The 22,197-nt window shown below is 39.4% G+C and overlaps 2 protein-coding genes across 2 annotated transcripts; both read left to right on the forward strand.

Annotated features, from left to right (window-relative positions):
* The first annotated feature begins 1,480 nt into the window (after positions 1 to 1,480).
* si:ch211-284e13.6 (uncharacterized) lies at positions 1,481 to 7,847 on the forward strand. Its single transcript, XM_066658860.1, has 3 exons — positions 1,481 to 1,716; positions 6,006 to 6,946; positions 7,083 to 7,847. The coding sequence occupies exons 2-3, from the start codon at positions 6,038 to 6,040 to the stop codon at positions 7,092 to 7,094; spliced, it is 921 nt and encodes a 306-aa protein (XP_066514957.1). The 5' UTR covers positions 1,481 to 1,716; positions 6,006 to 6,037; the 3' UTR covers positions 7,095 to 7,847.
* A 1,064-nt stretch (positions 7,848 to 8,911) lies between these two features.
* LOC136682429 (E3 ubiquitin-protein ligase DDB_G0292642) lies at positions 8,912 to 13,371 on the forward strand. Its single transcript, XM_066658883.1, has 4 exons — positions 8,912 to 9,121; positions 9,500 to 9,561; positions 11,704 to 11,763; positions 12,128 to 13,371. Exons 1-4 carry the CDS (start codon positions 8,980 to 8,982, stop codon positions 12,563 to 12,565), a joined length of 702 nt encoding a protein of 233 aa, XP_066514980.1. The 5' UTR covers positions 8,912 to 8,979; the 3' UTR covers positions 12,566 to 13,371.
* Positions 13,372 to 22,197: the final 8,826 nt, after the last annotated feature.

Below are 22,197 nucleotides of genomic sequence, written 5' to 3' on the forward strand. Positions count from 1 at the left end.
TGCATATACTATATATTTAAAAAAAAACACACAAGACGGAGCAGTTAAATTCATAATTTGCAATTTAAAGCTAGATAAGTTACTTGAATTATTTATATGTTTTATAAATGCTATTTACCTTCTGGTATTGATCAATAAATCTAATGCTCTGTTAATAAATAGCAATAAAAACATTTGAATTGAATTATCTGATGGGGCTGTATCAGACGCATATAATCATTTTACTCCTGCCTTGCGCCCTGTGATTCCGCGTAGACTCAGGACCCACCATGACCCTGAACTGGATAAGTGGGAAAAATAAAATGTTTGTATAGTCTCCATGTCAGCCTACCTACCTAAGGACTTGCCCACATGAGTAAGTGCTCTGAAGTGCACTAATGTATTTATTCGTTCATGTGAGGATTCTTTCACACATTGCTATAAGCTAGTGAGCTAGCTGTACAGTAGCATAAGGAGTAATATGAATGCCTACAACAGCTTGCACTGCTAAATATTGTAAGAAAAGAAAAACAGAGGAAGAAACAGACAAGCTGTGCTCCTCTGTCTAATGCACTTTCTCCAGCCCTGTGTCTGAAATGGCTCCCTATTCGCTATATAGTGTAACATTACAGGGAACTGTATTCAGGAGGGTAGTGAACTATTTCAGACACTACGTCATGCATGTTTTTACCAAACAATGGTAAGGATTATGGGTAATCTGCTATCTGATAGCATACATGAGTTGCAATAGTCAACTATGTTTTCGGACACTATTACAAAATGGCACAGTAGGTCACAGTTTCAGTCCTCCAGCTATAGTCTGGCAATATGCATTTATGTATTTTGAGTGGCATTAGGAGAACTGAGCATTGCTGCTTTCTACAAAAAGAACAATTGCATATTTATTTAATGAACATTTGTAAGTTCAGCCGTATCAAACAAAAACAGACCAGTTTACTACTACTATACACTGGTTTAAGAATATTTTAACTGCTAGTTGAAAAGCCTTGAGAGAGAGAGAGAGAGAGAGAGAGAGAGAGAGAGAGAGAGAGAGAAAGAGAGAGAGAGAGAGAGAGAGAGAGATCAAATTTCACTTTTTAGCAGCCAGCTAATTCTAAGGTTAGGTGAGAAGTACATTCACATGATGCAAAGCTAAATGAACAGTCTGAAGGACAGTAACCACTATAAAAATTATATTACGGTTTATGAGAACAGTATCTGTAAACACACGCTTTGAAACAGTCTATCAAGTTCTTTCTCACAAGTCAGGCCTCACGTGAGCAGCTACTGTTGGGCCAAGCCCTGAGCTGAATTGTAATTTGCCTAGAAGTAGGACAGGATAGCTCCGCCCACTTGACTTAATCGAGCCAGCTGATTGGGCGGAGGAGGTGGAGGAGGCGGGCTCAGACTAGTGCAAGAAGGAAAACGTGAGCAACGTGTGATTGGCCTTAGCTGAGCTGTGCACTGCTCTATCAGAGAGAGAGAGAGAGAGAGAGAGAGAGAGAGAGAGAGTATGTGTGTGTAGCTGCTTTAGCCTGAGCTCAGTGAATACATCAGAGAAGTGATGGTGGGTGTCAGTTACAGAACAAACTCCCCTCTCTCTTCTGCGATATTTCCATAATCCCGAGTGAGATGGTGGCTGTTTATGACCGAGGAGGAGGCCGCGCGTGAATAAATGACTCTTCAACACAAATGCTCAGCACATTCATGGACCTGAAAGCAGCTCGGTAACAGAAGGTAATAACCGCTCCAGAAATGAAGCATGTAGAGTATAAGATGTGTCAGAAATTATGGCAGTTTTGGTGAATATTTATCATCTTCAGTTATGGCATTGCATGTTACTATTTTTAATGTCATTAATATTCTTATTATTCTCTATTAATCCTGCTTCATTAGCTTTATTTAACCAGTTTTACAATAACTTTAAGTGTATAATAATAATAATAATAATAATAATAATAATAATAATAAATTGTTATTATCATCATTATTATTGCTGGTTTATTTTATACAAAAATGTGGCTATGTAAAAGTTAGCTCACATTTTACATTTCTCAAGTATATTAATATGATCACAGCAGTGGTATGTAACTACAATGTTATGGTTATTATTATTGTTTCCGGCTTATTTACTGAAGTTAAACTAAAATGTAGCCTGTGTAAAAGTTTTGGGACATTTTATATTTAAACTGTCTCCTCAACCCCACAGAAGGTTACACAGCACATACAGACTGTGCAGAAGTTTGATACTTGTTTATTAAGAAAATTAACAAAATATTTAATATGGTTTAATATCAACAACAAGAAATGAGGAGGATTGTGATGTCATTGCTATTCTGTTATGTTTTGTTATCCTGACAGATAGTCCATACTAAACAAAAGAGTGAAAAACATGCTTAATTAAAGAGAGCATAATTAGCCATGATCTGTTTTAATCAGTGCACTACAATATGCAGCATGCTGATATTGATATATAAAAATCATTACACAGTTTTCTAATGTAGCACTGCTACTGAACTATGCCTGTCTCAAAATACTGTGATGTTTTTATCCATAAACCTATATCACTATGAATATGATAGGTATTCAGTGATATTTGATATTATATTTTACCATATATTGCCCAGTCCTAGTATCCAACTGCTCATATAAAGAATTATATAAAATGTTTGGGCTGGTCTAAATGTGTTGCTGATATTTTAAGTCATGTTATTTTCCCCTAAAATGTGGAACTCAGGTACTGACACCATATTTACACTCACTCCCAGAAGATAAGTTAAGAAACTTCCACTCAGAAAATTAGCACATGTCATTAGTCCAGGGATTTCCAACTTTCACATACAACAATACACCTGTTTTATTTGTCTGGCTGTGTGTGTTTTTGGGTAAAAAACGTTTTATCTACAATATTTTTTGTATTTGGTAACAAAGGCAGAGTTTGTAGAACTGTTGAACTGCAAATCCATAATCATAAATCAAGCTTCATGAATCTGTAAACTTGAACTAAAACTGGAAGAAAGTTTATGGGCTGGTTGTTGTTGTTAAATATGTGAATTGAGATTTATAATCACAACACTGGGATTCCTGGTTGTAATATAAGGCTTGTACTGTACCAGTAATCACTAATGAGGTCATAAACACCTTAAAATCATTAGTACTTGGTTATAACACTAGGACAAAAGGGACAGTGGTGATCTGTTGCTTGCCAAAGAGTGAGTCCCACACTGATCAACAGTGTTAAAGCTTAGCACATGCTGGTTTTACTGACCCTACTTTGTTTCTTCCATTATTATATCCTTACACATTTCAACTTTGTGATCTATTCATGTTTATCATATAATAGAGTTCGCTGCATTGGTCATAACTACTTAATGCAGATGTTCATGTATGTTTGACCTATTTAATGATCATAATGCAGATTTTTAACCCTTCCTAATCTCTTTATAAGGATAGATTTATTGTAATATGAGTGAACTAGTTTTCCACTTGCAGTTTTACAAATCTCACCAAAGACTTGTTTTAAATAAAATAGTTGTTGCATTTTCAAGAGAAAACAAGTCCACAGTGGAGGGGCCAGCCCAAATAAAAACGTGAGGAGGAGGAGGAGGGAGAGGGAGTTAGAGAAGAAGACAACAAACCCTGGAAATGTAGGCCACCGCGCGTGACCCAATTCCTCACGCGCACACACACATACTGAGTGTGAATGTAGAGCACGCGCCCCCCTCCTCCTCATGCTCAGGCACAATTCCAGTTCTCGTGGATGTTTTTTTCTCTCTGTGTGCCAGGGCGATGTGTGAGGAACAAATTTAAGCCCAAGTACATGTTAGCTTCTTATTCCAGTTTTATGTTCCACCAGTTTTATGGTGTAGGTTTATCACAGATGGACTTAGTGTTCTAACTCACTCTTTCTAACGTAGGCATTTTTAGACAAGTACATCTTTGTAAATAAGGTGCTTGTGTTGTAGTTTATCACATTTTTAAGTCATCAGCGAACAACTGTTTGCTGGGTTACAAAAGACCTCAGCTCCCCTCCCTGCCATTAAACCACATCTCCACAGTGTGCCTGTAAAAGATCAGCTGACCTCATTTTCCACCTCACAGCCCACTACCATCAACAAACAGGAAGTGTGTATTTCTGCTAGTCATGTTACCTCAGTGTCATTCAATGCCAGAGAACGCTGCTGGCCTCAGATCACCTTGTGGGAAGTGTTCAGGTTTAAGGAAACAATAATCCACACCCACATTCTTCAAAGTAGTTGGAGGTTTGTTTCATATAATGAGCTTGTCATGTCAAAAAGTGTTTGTCTCTCAACATAAAGAACTTCAAAACAATCTGCAAAGGCCTGCAAAGACTTTTTTGTGGACACAGATTTACATTAGTTTCACTTTTAAGCAAGATTGTTATGAGTATGAAGAACTTCTAAAAACTTAAAGCCTCAAATGGCAAAAGTTCTTCATCAAAGAGTCTCCTTTACGTTCTCAAAGGCATAAGGAGACAGCTGTTTACCCAGAGGAGCTGTATGTGTGAATGCAAAAACCCAATATTTTTGAGTATAGTGCCCTAGTAGTGAATAGTGCCCTAGTAGAATATCCAAGTAAAGTCAAAGTAAGCGCATCTGTGAATAGAGTCACTCATGTTCCTGAGTATTCCCACTGCAAGAATGCATATGACTTAGAAGTCTCCCACTGTGTGTTGCATGCGTGAAAGGACCATTGTGGGAAATCTCCAAACCAGATCATCTGGAGTGTCTCTGGAGTTTCTCTGGAGTTCTTATGTGAAAGGGTCTCAAGTGTCCATTCCAGAGTCCAAAGCAAGAAGCAGCTAGCATGGAGCAACCAAGAGCCTCTTAAAATTTAGGACAGCTCTTTAACAACCATCTAGTGAGAGTCTTTATGACTCTCACAAAAATTCTTTCTGGACTGTTTATTTATTAAAGGTGTGTTGACTGCATGTAGGAAAGTTCAATAGAACAATAAGCAAAAGAAAAGAAAGGGTCAGTGGTGGTCAGAGTCTGCTGGGAAAGCTTGTCTCTGTCTGCGAGGTGTATGGGCAGAGGAAGGGAACGTGTTTTACAGGTATGACACACTTTATCTTGGCATAGTCACCAGACCGCTCCCTGGCTTTTGTGGAGTATCAGGTGTTCTTGGTCCTGGCTGTAGCCAGTGTGTCCAGAACAGGAAGTCCTAGAGAGAGAGAGAGAGAGAGAGAGAGAGAGAGAGAGAGAGAGAGAGAGAGAGAGAGAGTGAGAGAGTGTGTGTGTGTGACAGATATTTTGTTTTGGGCCCCCTGGCGAAGGCGATCAGTCTGAGGCTGACCTACTTTTCTCCTTCACTTCATACCTGCAGAGCTATTTATACCCATGACACACATGCACACGCACCCACCCACCCACATACACACACTCCCTCAGTGGTATCATTATGCTGCCAATCTGGCCAAAAGGAGAACTAACCCATCCTGCCACCCACACTTTTAAAGCCTAAAGTCCAGCCCTCAGCGCCCCTCATTCTGTTCACAGTAAAAGGAGTATAAGGTCAGTAGTGAGTTGTCATGTGATACTGCTGTTTACCCACTTTTACTCAGTACAACAGGCAACAGAAATCTATGTAGCCACCAAGCACAGACTTTTGTGACAGACGCCTCGTTGTGGACACACTGGCTCATAGGTTTGGAAAAGAATCCAGAGACAAATGTTTTAAATGAAGAAAGGTGTTGGATAGACGTACACTACAGTGCTTGGGTGCGTCTAATGTGACTATGTCAGAGAGGAACTGTTGGGTCCAAATTTTCACTTCTCATTCAACATTAATACGACTTTCAAAAGTGATTCAAAGCAATGCTGTATAATAACTTTGTATAAGTAAATAATAATCTTAGGGGTTAAAGGGGTTAACACTGGTCAGTGGTCAAAATCTACGGCCTCAGCATTCCTTTGTAGATAAGACTGCTGACCCCCAGGTAAAGACAATCTATAGACTTGCCTTTCAAATCTTGATCAGTTATGCATTGTTCTTTTGGCTGATAGGAGATAGACGAATTCGCCCTGCTGTTCTGCAAATGGACGACCGTGGGCACCTCCCTCCAGGTGGGGGTGGTGAGCCCAAACTCCCCACCTCTGCTGTCCAACTGGAGCACGGCCGTGAGGTCAGGAGGGTCAGGAAAGAGCCAGGTGACTCTGTAACTTCAACGCATGTCCGGAAGGACGACCTCTCAGATGTTCCACGCAAGGTGCCTCGCTTCCAGTATGTGGACTTCCCATCGCTGCACCAGTGCATCAAACAGCTGTCTGTTCCCCCCCTGGAAGGCTGGCTGGCTTCATGCCCACTGGGGAGGGTGCCGTCCCGCCAGCCCAGCAGCCCCAAGGAGAAGGTGCCCAAGTTTAAGTATGTCGACTACCCTTCTCTCTACCACTGCATTCAGCAGCTGTCTGTGCCTCCACTGGAGATCTGGAGTTCAGGTCTGACAAAGCCTGGCTCAGGAGAGTTACACTCTCAGAGGCATAGTGAGAGCAGGGAGGGTCACCAAGAGGCACAGGGGACAGGAGCTGAGCAGCAGAGCAAGGAGTCCAAGAGTCTCAGTCCCAGAGCCCCAAAGCTAGAACCAGCTGGCATGCAGCAACCAAGAGACGTATCAGGTCTGTTTTCAGGGATGGAAAAGAACTCTTTTACAAACCTAGATGACACACCACAGAAACCTTCAAGTTCTAGATCTGGGTCAAGCTGTAGATCGGAACCAGACAGAGTGGCATTAAGGAACGAGAGGGATGTCAGGCCATCTGTGATCAGTATGGTGTGTACAGAACGGCAGAAATGCAGCCTAGAACACGAGGATTGGTCAACCCGACCAAAACCTCTGGATCCTGTGCCACAGATGCAGAAGAAGACTGCTGCTGCCTGTCCTTTCTGTCTGCAGGTGTTTGCAGATCCCGATGAGCTCCAGACCCACCAGCACAGCCACAAAGACAAGGTGAGCACATCTGGTTAAAATCTCTGTGTCCAGATACAACTGGAAAAGTTGACATAAGATGTAAATATAGAAGACACCTATAGCAATTAAGTAGCACAAAAATTCAATCCAGTGTTCTTCTGCTTTATGTTCACAGATACCACACTAATGACCTGGGAGAGTCATCAATGATATCATTCGTCACCGACTCAGTGACACTTTGGCCTTGCCCTATCATTCCACATCTGCAGGAAGCTACTGACTGACAGGCCTTCTCGACTGAGATTGGTCATTCTGGCTTTTACAGTGTTAGCACAGGGGACAACAAGAGATCCACAACACTGATGGCCCCAAGGCTTTAATAGTGTAAACAAACTCTGCGGAAGCATATGTAGCTTTAAGATCTGACAGAAATGCCTGCATTTCCAGTATATGGTCTTTGGAGTTGCGATTACTACTTTATGGTCTTGTAAACTTTCATGAAAGCTCAGAGCCTGGTGTCTCAACATTGCTGCAGGCACAGGGACCATCACAACATCCACAGGGCCCCATGAAGCCATCAGCAATTGGTTACCTGTTATAAAGTATAAAGAGTTGAGAAGAAATGGAAATAAGAAGCTTGGGGTCTCTAAGATCATGATGTATTTGGGGAACCAGGCTCAGAATAAGAGCAACATTTGTGCTAAGGAGAGTGGGAGTTCTAAATGTAGTATCTCTGGTTGACTATCTAGCTTCGGGTGCCTATCAAAAAAGTGGCTATTGCATATGCTGCAACAAAAACAGGCTCGTTGATCATTTGTTACCTGATATTTTTAATCTTTGTATTTCCAATGTTTTTTAAAGTCATTGACGTACAGTCACTTAGAGTAAAATAGATTTAACTTAAGACTTATTAACTTGTTTTCAAAATGTTTTCTTGTTTGTGCGCATTAAAGATTTCTTTTTGTATGGTGACGAGTCCTGTGCTTGTTTTTGACACACATACTTTATTGTTGCTTCTCACAAAGGATGTGAACTGGTTTGCATTTAAAGGAACACTGTAAGATTTGGGTTTTTTTGTTACTGGGGCTCCCCCTTGTGTGACTCATCTTTACAGCACTGTACAGAAGTCAATGGGGAGGTGGAGGGAGTGGAGGTGGTTTCCTGCCCTCATCCAAAATTTACATAGTGCAGTTTCTGCAGTGCTGAGCCCAGAGTGACAATGACAGAGGCTCTATGCTCCCCATTACTTTAATGTAAGGCAGTAAAGGCAATCCTTTAACAGAAAGCAAGAGCATGGGATACCACATAGGCTATCAACAAACTTTATTTCATCATGATTAAATGTGATTTATGTACATGGGAATTTTCATGGGGAAAAAGCATTGAGTGCATTAGCACATTATTTATTGGGTATGGAGCCTTACCAACCCACCAACTCTGAAATCAACCCAGTAAAATGATCTGCCTATGTCTGAAAAAATTTGTGCTGCATCTTATACAGATGACAGGCACTTCAGAATTGTCCCGCCTTCTTGTCTGCATCTTTTCAATGACAGCACTGGACCTGTGTTTATGTGAGTGTAAAAAGATATGGTTAAACAGAACAAAACAAACACAACCAGTATGAAGAAATAAAGGAGAATAAAATGAACTGAGCAAATATGACTTGAAAGCTGTGTTCCTGCTCCTTGTGCCACACTCCTGAGTTCTCACACACAAATGAACCTGTGGCATTTGTAAACAAAGGCTCATTATCATTTAAAGGAACAGGTGCCGAAAGTAAGCAAATTGCTGTGCTATTTGATATTTGTGGTATTTTAACCCAAACTGGACACAGACATATTTTTAAGACACAGAACTTTGTGAACTTGTGGAAAAGAGGTATTATATTGTCTGTTTAATAAAGTAGAATGAAAGTTAAAGACAACAACTTTTGGGACTTCCCCACAGGTTTTTCCTCAGAGACTTCAATATTTTTGTTTCAGTCACTTGCTTTCAGTAAGAGAGAACACTAAAACCAGGACGTCTGGGATATCCACTGATTACCAGTTCTAAATTTGATCTATATCTAAATGCCTGCCCGAGCTAGAAAGAAGAGGAAAACCATTCCTGAGAGCACTGCTCAGGACGATGAGTCAATGGTGAAACAACAGAGAAGAACGGGCAAAGCAAGGAAGAAAAAAAACTACACCCAGGAATCAGGAATGGAAACAGGTATTCGAGCTCTGCAATTCTTAAACGTAATAGTAGTAAATGGAACTAAAATTATACTCAGAAGTGATTATACTCCTTTATGTATGAAATATTTGGTGACATACCTTACAATAGGTTTCACTTTCTCTTGCAATTTTTAATACGCCACTCATCTGCAGTCTAACACCATCTACAGGTTTTCCTCTGCTCTAATACATCTTCAATACAATAAGGTGTGTTAAAGCAAGATGAAGACAGTGTCTATAGGACTGCAGCTGTGAAGTCCTGCTATAGCTTTTCCATCAGTGTCTTTCAGTCATTATTTTTGACTATATACTGTATGTACAAATTAAACATATTAACAATCCACAGACATAATGATTTCCAAACACCTTTTAGGTACGTCACAAGAACTCGATCAGGTCAGTTCCTTCATCCAAGCAAATGTCAAAACACCAAAGGTGAGAACCTCCTTCCTGTTCAGGGAAGCTGCATCTTTCACAGTCATTGTGTAAACTGCTGAATCATTTTAACTGTGATCTAAAAAAGTGACTTAAGAAGAGTTTCCTTTTTTTAAAAAACAAAGGGGAAAAAAACAACAAGGATCTGTTTTGTATTTATTCCCTTTATTTTCTGCCAAAGCGCAAAGAAGATTTTCAGTGTTTTCACTGACTGACAACACACTCTAAAATGTTGGGATGAGGCCAAATACGATGATAGAGACATCATTCTGCCCATTACAGCTCATTGGAGCATCACAATGATTGTACACAATGATGTAGTATTTCTACCATTAAATTACAGCATCTAAATGATTGTGATGTTCCACAGAGCTGTAAAAGGGAGAATAGAGCCTCTGTAGCTGCTATACAGGGTCCTCTGCTGGTTTATTGCACTAAGCAACTTCTGAATCATGGGGTGGAGGACTCTTGCAAAAAATGGGTAAGGCTTAAAGGCACATAGCTCACAGGTGGATAGCTATGCTACAAGACTATTCTAGCTCAGTATTATAGGTACAGACATTATATGGCAGAGAGAGCAAGGAAGAGAAAAAGAGAAATAAAGAGAGAGAGAAAGAATGAGTGGCCACACGAGTTAATACTAGACTGAATTTAGTAGAGTGAGCTGAAACAGACATGAGGACACAAGTTGGAGTAGTATTTATGGCACTTTTTTCATGTGTTATTGATAAGATTTGTTGACGAAAGTGTTATATTCAGTTTTTGAGAGTTACTTTGGTGTGAACCAGGGTTTGCGGATGCTAATTTTAACCGAATTAGCTCACTTTTTCACGTTAGGCATTGATTCTGGTAATAAGTGCTTTTTGCTGGTTGCTATGTGGATTATATGATTTAGTTACACCTTGTGTTGATGGAACCCAAGCTTTGTTGAGAACAGTGTTATATTCCAGTTTTTGAGAGCTACTGATGAACGAGGGTGAGTGGTAGTGGCTGCTAACTTTAGCTGGATTAGCTCACTTTTTAGCTTTATACATAAGTGCTAATAAGTGTTTTTCTGTTATAGCTAGAATACCACCAAAGTTACACTTTATGGTTGTAATAACATGGTCCAGTGTGTATTATGAGCAATATATGGGTTTTATCATGTAGTTAACATTATTTTATTTGATTACACACATTCCCCCGGCTCAACATCAGCTGAAGCTGTTTGTGACTTTTGTAAACATCACTCGGTGAGAGAGAGTGAGTGGGAGGTGTGTGTGTGTGTATGTTTTTGTGTGACAGAGAGACAGGGAGAGTGTGTGTTTGTAGAAGCCCTGAGAGCCGATCGTGTTTAAGTAAGTGAGCAAGCGAGCACTACTGTAAACATGAATTACACTCAGCAGCAGGTAAGGTGTGCTCAGGAGACAAAAAATCAAATTCTTACATTGTATTCTTTTATGGTCATGTTACTGTTAGTGTTGCTTTAAATAAATGCTCAAAATAATTAAATTCCAGATTTTTCCAGAAATGGGATTTGTTCTTGCGATGTCAAGCTCTTGGTTTTTCCAACTCCTAACATGCCTTCAAGCATCAGAATGTATAACGGTATTCTCTCTGTGTCTGTTATTTACCATCAGTGGTTAGAATAACTGGCAAAAACAGTACAATTAGGGTAAAATGTTTGGTGGGGCTTATGTTATGCAAAAACTCACACAATGTTTTTGGAGAGTCTACTATGTGTAGTTTTCATTCATTCATTGTCTGTAATCGCTCATTACTGCCATTCAAGGTCACGGTTGGTCAGGAGTGGAATACCTGCCTGGAGTCCTTCACAGGGTGACACATTCACTCATACATTCACTCACACACTCACGCCTATGGACACTTTTAAGTAACGTGTGATTTTCACTGTGGGAGGAAACTGGAGCACCAGGAGGAAACCCACGCACACATGGGGAGAACACACCAAACTTCTCACAGACAGTCACCCAGAGCAGGGCTCCAACCCACAACCCCAGGTTTAGCACCCAAGTCTTCTCCGAAAGGCCTTGTTAAAGTTGATTTTATCAAGTGAACATGGCAGGTGTATTCCTGGAACAGGATTAGGGACCACTGTCTGCACTGGAATACTCTTTAACTAGAACCAAATTATTTTTACAGTCAGTCTGCGAAACCAGTTACACTCAAACAGTACCGGAGGAGCCAGATCTCAGCGGAAAGGTGAGCACAGTAAAGTACGAGAGGTTTATGTTTGTATTTATGCATTCAACAAACTGAAAGGAAGTGCTTACATCTTACATGTTCCCACTAGCAATTAACCAACAAGTCTAATCTTTTTCACACTGTGAAACATACAGATCTCTAGACATTAAACTTGGCTGCTCCTATGTGGTGAACCCACCCATTGGAGTGTAAAGAGTTCAATTTAAGGCCAGTAGAGGAATTAGAGTTGCACATTAAATATAAAAATAATAAATCATCTCTGCTATTAATACTGTGTATTTTGTTGCTGGTAAAAACAAGCCCACACTCCAGGGATTAGACAGGGAACCATTACTATAACCTGTGTCTATCTGCTCCACAGTGTCCAGATTGTTCCACTTCACTGAAGCCAGTACTGGACACAGCAAGTAACCCCATGCCACTGCTGCAGTGTCCAAAGTGTCCCAGTGGTCAGCTGCTGTGTGAGCAATGCCTGTACCCATGCTCATATTCCTCAGACATAAACACCACCACCTGCACCAACAAATCCTGCCATCTTGTCTCCACATTGCTTAAGTGTGATCTGGTCACAGATCCCTTGAGCAGAGTCAGAGGCTGTCCGCAATTCCGTGCTTGCCCCATGTGCCACAGTCTGTTGATGCATGAAAGAGGGTGCAAGTATATCTCTTGTCAAATGTGCAAGCACAGATTCTGTTTTATCTGTCTAAATAGCAGACAGGAGTGTGAAGTAGATTTAGTCCATTACTGGTCCTTGACTTGTTCCAAACCGAGAGCAGCCAGGCAGAGATTCCAAACATAAGGAGATGGACTTTACACTTAACACAAGACACTTTGGTTCTGAGCTTAAAACAGGCTCATTTCTACTTGGTACTTAACTCTAATTTTGAACCCAAATGTTCCTACTGTTGTTTAAATAGAAAACAAATTACATTTTTAAAATGACCCTTGGTTCAGAATCAACCACATTATTAGATCTTCCACATGTTTATCCACAGAGGAGTATAATTTTTGGGTCATCTTAAATAGAATTAACAAAATCAGTGTCTTTTAAATATTCACTTGAAATCACAACACAAAAAGGTGAAATTTCCAGGATGAAAACTTGGCACTGATGATCTTGAAATGACCTTTGGTCACGATTATGCACTAAAATGACTTTAACTGGAAAGAAATGTAAAACGTTCACTGGTGATTTTTCCTGAATTCACTTCCAGTGTAAGAAGTGAATAAACACAGAAAACCAGCTTCTTCTTTGCAATGTGTTTCACTTGAATGGTATAAACAAAGCCTTGTACTGTGGGAATATGTGCGTTCTTTTCATTATCTTTGTCTAAAGCCATGCTAAGATGTGATAGAAGGGGCAGGACAGAGCTTCAACAATAAGCACGATTGGTAAGTGGGTATTGTACTAATTAAACACCATTAAGGGATGCCAACTGTCACAGCCCCTGCATCAGAGGTTAGAGGCATATATTGATAATTTAGTACATGATCTTCTTAGATTTTGTCTTTCTTGTGGTTTTAAAAGTTACTGATGTACTGTTTGTCCGAGTCAAATGAATTTACATTAACACAAAATTTATTTTCACAATGTTTTCTGTTTGTGTGCATTAAATATTCGTTCTTGTATGGAAATGAGTCTTGTGTTTGTTTCTAAAACACACTACCTTTCATTGTCATTGGCATTTAAGCCATCTGTGGCATTGAACACACACACACATACACACACACACACACACACACACACAGAACCTGAACACAACCTCCCAGTGAGAATTGCGTTTCCTCACAATCGTAGACACCCCCTTTAATGTAAGAAAGGGCAGGCAATTATTCAACAGAAATTAGGAACCTATAACACCACATCTGCTGCTACCAAGCTGCTCATAAGGTGATTAACTAAATGGGCACATCAGCCATGGATGTTCCTGCCAGGCCTGAGGATCTAACAATAAGCCAAGGTTGCCTCATAATAGCGACGTTAATGAATGTAATCAAAAAAGATGTTTTCTTACCATTTGCTTGTGCTGGAAACTGGTCTAATGTGTTTACAAAGCCCTAGTGTCTATAAATGAGTAAAAAGAGTTACTGCTTCAGTTTCTGTATGGTAGGCTTTCTTTCTCTTTGTCTTTCTCTGGACAACTTCGAGATCTCCAAACATTCAAACGGATGAACTGAGATGAGGATTTTGCTCTATTCCTGCTCCATAGGTGAGTAATATTGGCTTATTTTGCTTTGCTTTGTTTCGAATCACATATGGTGGAAATGTCCCCAAATTCAAAAGACCTTTAGCTGCATTAGGAAAAGCGCAACAAAACTAAACAACTTGAGTTACAAATGAGTTTTGGTGGTAATTAAAACAGTGAATAAAAACTTACAGACAAGATATCTGCTGCTACCAAGCTGCTCATAAGGTGATTAAAAATGTATTAAACTACAATTCGAGTTAATATAACAGCAGAAGGTTGATTAATGTGATATTTCGGAACCGGATAGGGCACACTGTAAATGTTTGGGACATTCCAGCTGATAAAGGTGGTTTCCCAGACACTAAAACTCTGATGGTACAGAAATTCACTTTCAGTTTAACAGCACTCTACAGCCAGGACATTTGGGATATCACACTGATCATCAGCTTTTATTTTATGTGTGTGATTATACCTACATGAGCTACAAAGAATCACGTTTCAGGGCGCTGAAACAAAGAGGAAAACAAGAGGACAATCATATATACAAAGGAAACAGGGATGGATACAGGTACTTGATTCTAGCACTACAATTCTTATTAAAATTATATTTTGAACCGATTTTCCAAATTATTGCTTCAGTCAGTTGAAGTAGGTAAATAACTGAATAAAAAATATATTATCAAATGTTTTCATATTCCTTTGTATATGAAATGTTATGTAAGAAATTCCTTATGATACACTTCTCTATCAAGAAAGTGGAGGGTTTCACGTTCACATATTTAATATTCCATTTGTGGCTGTTCCTGCAGTTTGAATATAAACCAACTAAAGGGTTCTTCTGCTGTAACACACTCAGCACTTCAGCAGAACCGGTTGAATAAGTTGTGTTACATTAGGAGAAAACCTGAAAATAGAAGGCAGGAGGTCTCTACTCTGGAGTTGTGAAGTCCTGCAGGAGCAATTCCATCAGTGTCCTGGAATCATGACTTTAATCTGTACATTGATTAGCATTGAGTCAAACATTCATAATTAATTCATTTAATAACTTTCAAACATCTACACTGTTCTTTAGGTCTGGCACAAGGACTTCAATGGGCCTGTCCCACTCTCCAAAGAAGCATCCTATTCTCACAGGTGAGACCCTCTCTGTTCTGAGAAACGAATCCCTGCACCTTTTACAGTCATTGTACAAAGTGATGTATATTGTATGTTGTATCATAGCTGTCTATGGATTCAGATTTTATATTTTCAGCATCATTACTCCTTTAATATCAAATTATACTTTACACATGATTTATAAATTAATAATGTAACACCCTTACGCTGCAAATTTTAACGTTCCCTAAGCTCTAAAACATCCACATATGCTCAGGAAGGTCTTGATATTGAGTTTTAGTGGTATCAGATGTACATAGCAAGTGCATTCCAGAATCAGGGTTAGGAGCCACTGCCTGCTCTGCTAAACTGTTAAACAAGGATCATGTTTTCTATGCAGCTACACTATGAGACCAGTTACACACAAATGTTGCCAGAGGAGCCAGATCCCAGCACAACGGTGAGTACAGTGAAACACTGGGGGTTTACTTTTGTATTCATACATTCACACAGCGATTATAAAAATAATGAACAATAGTTGTCATTAACATTGGTTCTCATTTTGATGCTGTTTAAAATGACTTGCTAAACACAAGAATCTCCAGGCACAAGACATGGAACAATGACTATAACCAGTGTCGAACTTTCCTACAGTGTCCACATTGATCCTCTTCACTGAAGCCCGTATTTGACACAGCAAGAAACTCCATGCCACTGCTACAGTGTCCAAAGTGTCCTGGGGGTCAGCTGCTTTGTGAGCAATGCCTGTACCCATGTGATATAATCACCACCACATGCACCAACAAATACTGCCATATTGTCTCCACGTTGCTCAAGTGTGATCTGGTCACAGAGCCCTCTAGCAGTGTGTGGGGCTGCCCGCTGTTCCGTGCTTGCCCCAAGTGTCGCAGTCTGATGATGCATGTAGAAGGGTGTAACAATGTGTCCTGTCAGAGTTGTGATCACAAATTCTATTTCATTTGCCTTCATAGCACAAAAAAGCTTGAGCATTATGGGTCTTGTTCCAAAGCAGGCAGGCAAAGATTCCGAAGAATGTCTGCCCTCACAAAAAATAAATAAATAATTTCAGAGAGAAAAAAAAGATTAAATTAATATATTTTACAGGCATATATACACAAAATGAACATGTACACCATCACCCCTTTGTGCAGGCTTTACATTAGTCTGGATAACCCAGCTGCTGCTGTTTAAACCTTAATTTCGAATTTTGCTAACAGTGATGCACGGTGGTGCAGCAGGTAGTGTCCCAGTCACCCAGCTCCAGGGACCTGGAGGTTGTGGGTTCAAGTCCCGCTCCAGGTGATTGTCTGTGAGGAGTTTGCCGTGTTCTCCCTGTTGGTTTCCTCCGGGTGCTCCGGTTTCCGGTCCAAAAACACACATCGGTACGTGGATTGGTGACTCAAAAGTGTCTGTAGGTGTGAGTGAATGTGTGTGTGTGTTGCCCTGTGCAGGACTAGTGCCCCCTTCAGGGTGCATTCCTGCCTTGCACCCAATGATACCGGGTAGTCTCCAGACCCACCGTGACCCTGAACTGGACAGTTACAGTTACAGGCACATGCTGCAACAAAAACAGATTTGATGATGACGTGTTACCTGTTACACGTGTTATGTGTTACTTTTACTTATTTGCATTTCTGCACTCTGCAAGCATAAGTGTATTCCTCTATATTTTTTATTTTATTATTATTTTTTTTATTATTATTATTTTTTTTTGTGTAAAGCGACCTTGGGTATTAGAAAGGCGCTATATAAATCTAACTTATTATTATTATTATTATTATTATTATTATTATTATTATTGTATTTCTGCTTTGTTTTAAAGTTATGGACCAACTGTTTCTCTAAAATAAATGTGCATTAAGACATTCATTTTCTTTTCAAAATGTTTTCTTGTTTGTGTGGATTAAATTTACTTTTTGTATGGAGAGGAGTCCTGTGTTTGTTTTTGGCACACATGCTACCTTCTTTCTTCTGAAAGAACAACTGAAACTGAAAGGACAATAGAAATTAGGGAACTATCATGTCACGTCTGTTGTCAACAAACTTATATTCCTTCCTGGTTTAAGGTGATGCCCTAAAACTAAATGTTAAAACGTCAACAGCAGATCCTGTCTCGTCTCACTGTATGAACACTAAGGGACTTTCCAGCTGTTAATTTAATCACAGATTAAAACACGTATGCCACTGACACTTTCACTTTAACAGCACTCTACAGCTGGGGATATCACACTGATCATCAGCTTTTCTTTTATGTGTTAGATAATATCTGCATGAGATACAAAGAATTACCACTCAGGACGCTAAAAGAAAGACAAGAGGATACAGAAAGGAAACATGGATTCAGGTAATTGATCTTAGCTCTGCAATTAAAAATCTGATTCCCCCGTCAGTTAATGTAGTTCATATTTTGATTGCCTCAGTCAGTTAATGTAGTTTAATAACAGAACTAAGAAATCAAATTCCTTTTTAAATAAATATTTTGTAACAAATTCTTTATGATACACATTTCTATCAAGACACATTTGCCTTATCACTGCAGTCTAACAGTTCTTATATGAACTACAGAATTTCCACTGTTCTAACCCACATTCAACATTTCACCAAAAACCTGTTGAATAAACAAACATTATTACTTCAAAGATATAATAACTTCCAAACATCTACACTGTTCTTTAGATCGATTACGTGGACTTAGAAGGATCCGTCAAACCTTGGTGAGACTCTCCAGCCTGTTCTGAGAAACTCATCCCTTTGTACTTTTTACAGTCAATGTTTATCATATCTGTATCAGAATTGTCTAATTATTCACATTTTGTATTTTTAGTATCATTCCACTCTAATATTAATAGATACTTTAAACATGATTTAAAATTAATAATGCAACACCATGGCCCTGCACATTTTAATATCCGCTAAGCTCTAAATCATCTAAGTCTGCTCTGGAAGGTCTTAATTATGAGTTTTGGTTGTATCAGATGTGCATAGCAAGAGTATTCCAGAATCAGGATTAGGAGCCACTCCCTGCTCTGTTTAACCCTTAAACAAGACCCTGTGTTTTCCACACAGCTACATTACGAGACCAGATACACACAGACATTGCCAGAGGAGTCAGATCCCAGCACAAAGGTGAGCACAGTGAAGTACTGGAGGTTTTTCTACTGAATCAGTGTTGGCATTTTCAGTATTGTTACTCCAGTAATACTAAATGAAATGTAAAAGATCAGTTACTGAAACATTAATACAGTAGTCCCAATCCTCTTCAAGGAGGTCATTCTCATTATTATTTTCTTATATGCAGTGAAAATACGAATGCCCTAAATGGTTATGGGATGTTTGTGAATCGCCTTAAAAATAGATTCAGCAAGAATTCAGAGCTGTCTTGTTGCAGACAACCAAATGCTTACAAAAAAGAAGTGATTGGCAATGAAGTACACAATGTATCTCCTCACACCAGACACAGGTCAGAGATGATTGAGGGGGCGTGGAAGTTTGCTAGTCTACACATGCTTTGTGGATTTGGAGAAGGCGTATGAAGAGACGTTGTAAATATGGAGACAGAGACTGTTGTTGAAAATGAAAGGATTTTTTTGGGCGGGGGAGCTAAAGGACATTTATGGGGGGCTACATCCCCCCTAAAACAGGTACAGGAGTCAAGCCAGCCTCCACTTGGAAAAGCTTGGTCAAACTAGCCCCCTCATTATTTTGGTAGAACTGCGTATTCTGAACATTAGGGTAAGAGCATGTAGAGGAATGGATTTCAAAAGAAAAGCCAAAAGACTAAAAGGAAATTAATGTAATAAACAAATACTAATGAATAATACAGAAATAAAAAATAAATACTTGCTATTTATTGGCTGTAATAAAGATATCAGGACCTGTCACTTCAAAAATAAAGGATCTTTAAATCATTATATTTCTGTAATATTTATTTTAAATATTTTTGTTTTAATAACATTGTCTAAATGTTACAGAGTTGTACAGTTGGTATACACATTCAAAAGACCAAAAAGGTCTTTTGAGGTCTGTTCCCCGCAAAGCTTGTTATCAGAAACGCCCAAAAATCAGTTTTAACAACCTAATTAGAATTAACACCAAGGCACTGCAGCGAACGCAATATTTCAGCACTTCCAGCATTAAATTAGGGCTTTTAAATATACGATCTCTAACATCCAAAGCACTCACTGTCTGTGATATTATTACTGATAACAAACTCAATGCATTATGTCTCTGCGAAACATGGGCTAAAGCCAATGAATACATTGCCCTAAATGAGTCCACTCCCCCTGGCTTCAGCTATTACAGTTGCCCACGAACATCTGGTCGTGGTGGTGGTGTAGCCACAATCTATGACCCTACCATTGACACAACACAAAAATCTAGTTATGATACTAAATCCTTTGAAGTACTTACTCTTAAAGTCACTGCATCAAAAAGGCAGCACTCATTTATGCTCATCACAATCTATCGTCCTCCTGGCCCTTATACAGAATTTCTTTGTGAATTTGCTGATTTTCTCTCAAGTGTAGTTATCGTATCAGAAAAGGCCTTAATTGTTGGTGATTTCAATATTCACTTTGAGAAGGACCATGATCCACTTAAAATTGCATTTGAATCAATTTTGGATGCGCTAGGGTTCACTCAGAATGTTACTGGGCCCACTCATCAATGCAAACACACATTGGACCTAGTGTTAACACGGGGCATTGAGATAAAGAATCTATCCAATCTCTCGCTACATGAGACCATCTCTGATCACCATCTAATCACATATGAAATAGCGTTAAACTTTGATATTTGTCCACAACCACGCTATATTAGAAAGCGCACTATAACATCCTCAACAGTTAGTGATTTTATCAACAACCTTCCAGACCTTACCACCATTTCTTCTCCAACTCACCCAAATGACCTTGAGCTCATTACAAACAACCTACAACACTTATTGTGTACAAACCTAGATAGTGTTGCACCAGTCAAGACCAAACAATTTAGAGAGAAAAGGCTTGCTCCATGGTACAGTGACAGCACGCGTGCATTAAAACTGGCTGCCCGTAACCATGAACGTAAATGGAGACACACAAAACTAGAATGTTTCCGAATTGCATGGCAGCACAGCCTCACCGACTACAAACATGCCTTATCTAAAGCCAAATCACAGTACATCTCTTCCCTTATAGAAAACAACAAAGACAACCCTAGATTCCTTTTTAGCACTGTATCAAATCTAATTGGAAACAAAAAGGAAATCAACCCCATTGTTCCCTCTGATTTCTGTAGCAATGACTTTATGATGTTTTTTAATGATAAAATTGACTGCATTCGCCTCAAAATCCAAAATCAGTCCAAAGTCACATCGGCTCCCGTAGATGAACCCCCCGCCAGCTCTGAGGTGCACTTAGACTACTTGAATTCTGTCGATGAAAATGACTTGCTTAGTTTAATTAGCTCATCTAAATCAACTACATGCTTACTGGATCCTGTACCAACACAATTATTTAAACAAATTTTACCTAAACTCATTAGACCATTGCTCACAATAATAAACTCATCCCTCAACATTGGATATGTACCAAAACCTCTGAAACTAGCGGTAATCAAACCAATTATTAAAAAACCCAATCTTGACCCTCTCGTACTCGCAAACTACAGGCCAATTTCAAACCTCCCTTTTATTGCTAAGATTCTAGAAAAAGTCGTGTCACAGCAGTTGTGCTCTTATCTACAAAACAACGACATTCATGACATTTTTCAGTCTGGATTTAGACCAAATCACAGCACAGAAACGGCTCTAACAAGAGTAACTAATGACTTACTCCTTTCACATGATAAGGGCTATATATCTATTCTGGTGCTGCTTGACCTTAGTGCAGCATTTGATACCATAGATCATGTGATGCTTCTTGATAGGCTGGAAAATCTGGTAGGATTAAAAGGATCTGCCCTCTCTTGGTTCAGATCTTATTTATCCGATCGTTACCAATTTGTTTATCTGAATAATAAATCCTCTAATCATACTTTAGTTAAATATGGTGTTCCACAAGGATCAGTGCTCGGCCCTGTATTGTTCACACTCTACATGCTGCCACTGGGTCGACTAATCCGTAAGCATGGGATTCAATTCCACTGTTATGCTGATGACACACAACTGTATATATCAGCCAAACCCAATGATGTTGCTTGTCTACGTAAAATAACAGAATGTCTAACTGAAATTAAAGACTGGATGATGCAAAACTTTCTCATGTTAAATTCTGATAAAACTGAGGTCTTGTTACTAGGTAAAGATACTCAGATACATTCACTCAGAAATGCTGCTATTGATAATTCAACAGTAAAACACAATGCCATCATTAAAAACTTAGGGGTAGCCTTTGATTCGACTCTCACATTTGATACCCACATATCCAATACAGTCAAAACCGCCTTCTTCCACCTACGCAATATTGCCAAAATTCGGCATATTTTATCATTAAAAGATGCAGAGAAACTAGTGCATGCTTTTATAACTTCACGTCTAGACTACTGCAATGCGCTCCTGGCAGGGAGCTCGTGCAAAGCGTTACACAAGCTTCAGTTAGTTCAAAATGCAGCAGCCAGGGTGCTCACTAGAGCTAGAAAATTCGAACATATCACCCCAGTTCTCTCGTCCCTACACTGGCTACCTGTAAAATTTCGCATTGACTATAAAATACTCCTCTTAGCTTATAAATCTCTAAATGGTTTAGGCCCGCAGTATCTTACTGAACTTCTCATACCTTATCGCCCGTCACGTACACTTCGTTCACAGGATGCCCATCTACTCTTTGTTCCTCGCATTAAGAAAAACACAGCAGGAGGAAGAGCCTTTTCTCACAAAGCTCCTCAACTCTGGAATAGCCTTCCGGTTACTGTTCGGGGCTCAGACACACTCTCAATCTTTAAATCTAGATTAAAAACCTACCTTTTTAAACAAGCTTTTGGTTAATCACTCACCTTCAGGTTACTCCTTCTATATTGGTGTTCGGGCTGGTTTTCATATTATCACTGTTCTGTGTTAACCCTGTCATATCACCATAGCTACAGCATTCTTAGTTAGCTGTGTAGTAACCGCCAACACGCTGTCTGTCGCTGGGTTCTCTTGCCTGAC

This window comes from Hoplias malabaricus, chromosome 2, assembly GCF_029633855.1.
Source record: "Hoplias malabaricus isolate fHopMal1 chromosome 2, fHopMal1.hap1, whole genome shotgun sequence".
NCBI classification, from domain to species: domain Eukaryota; kingdom Metazoa; phylum Chordata; class Actinopteri; order Characiformes; family Erythrinidae; genus Hoplias; species Hoplias malabaricus.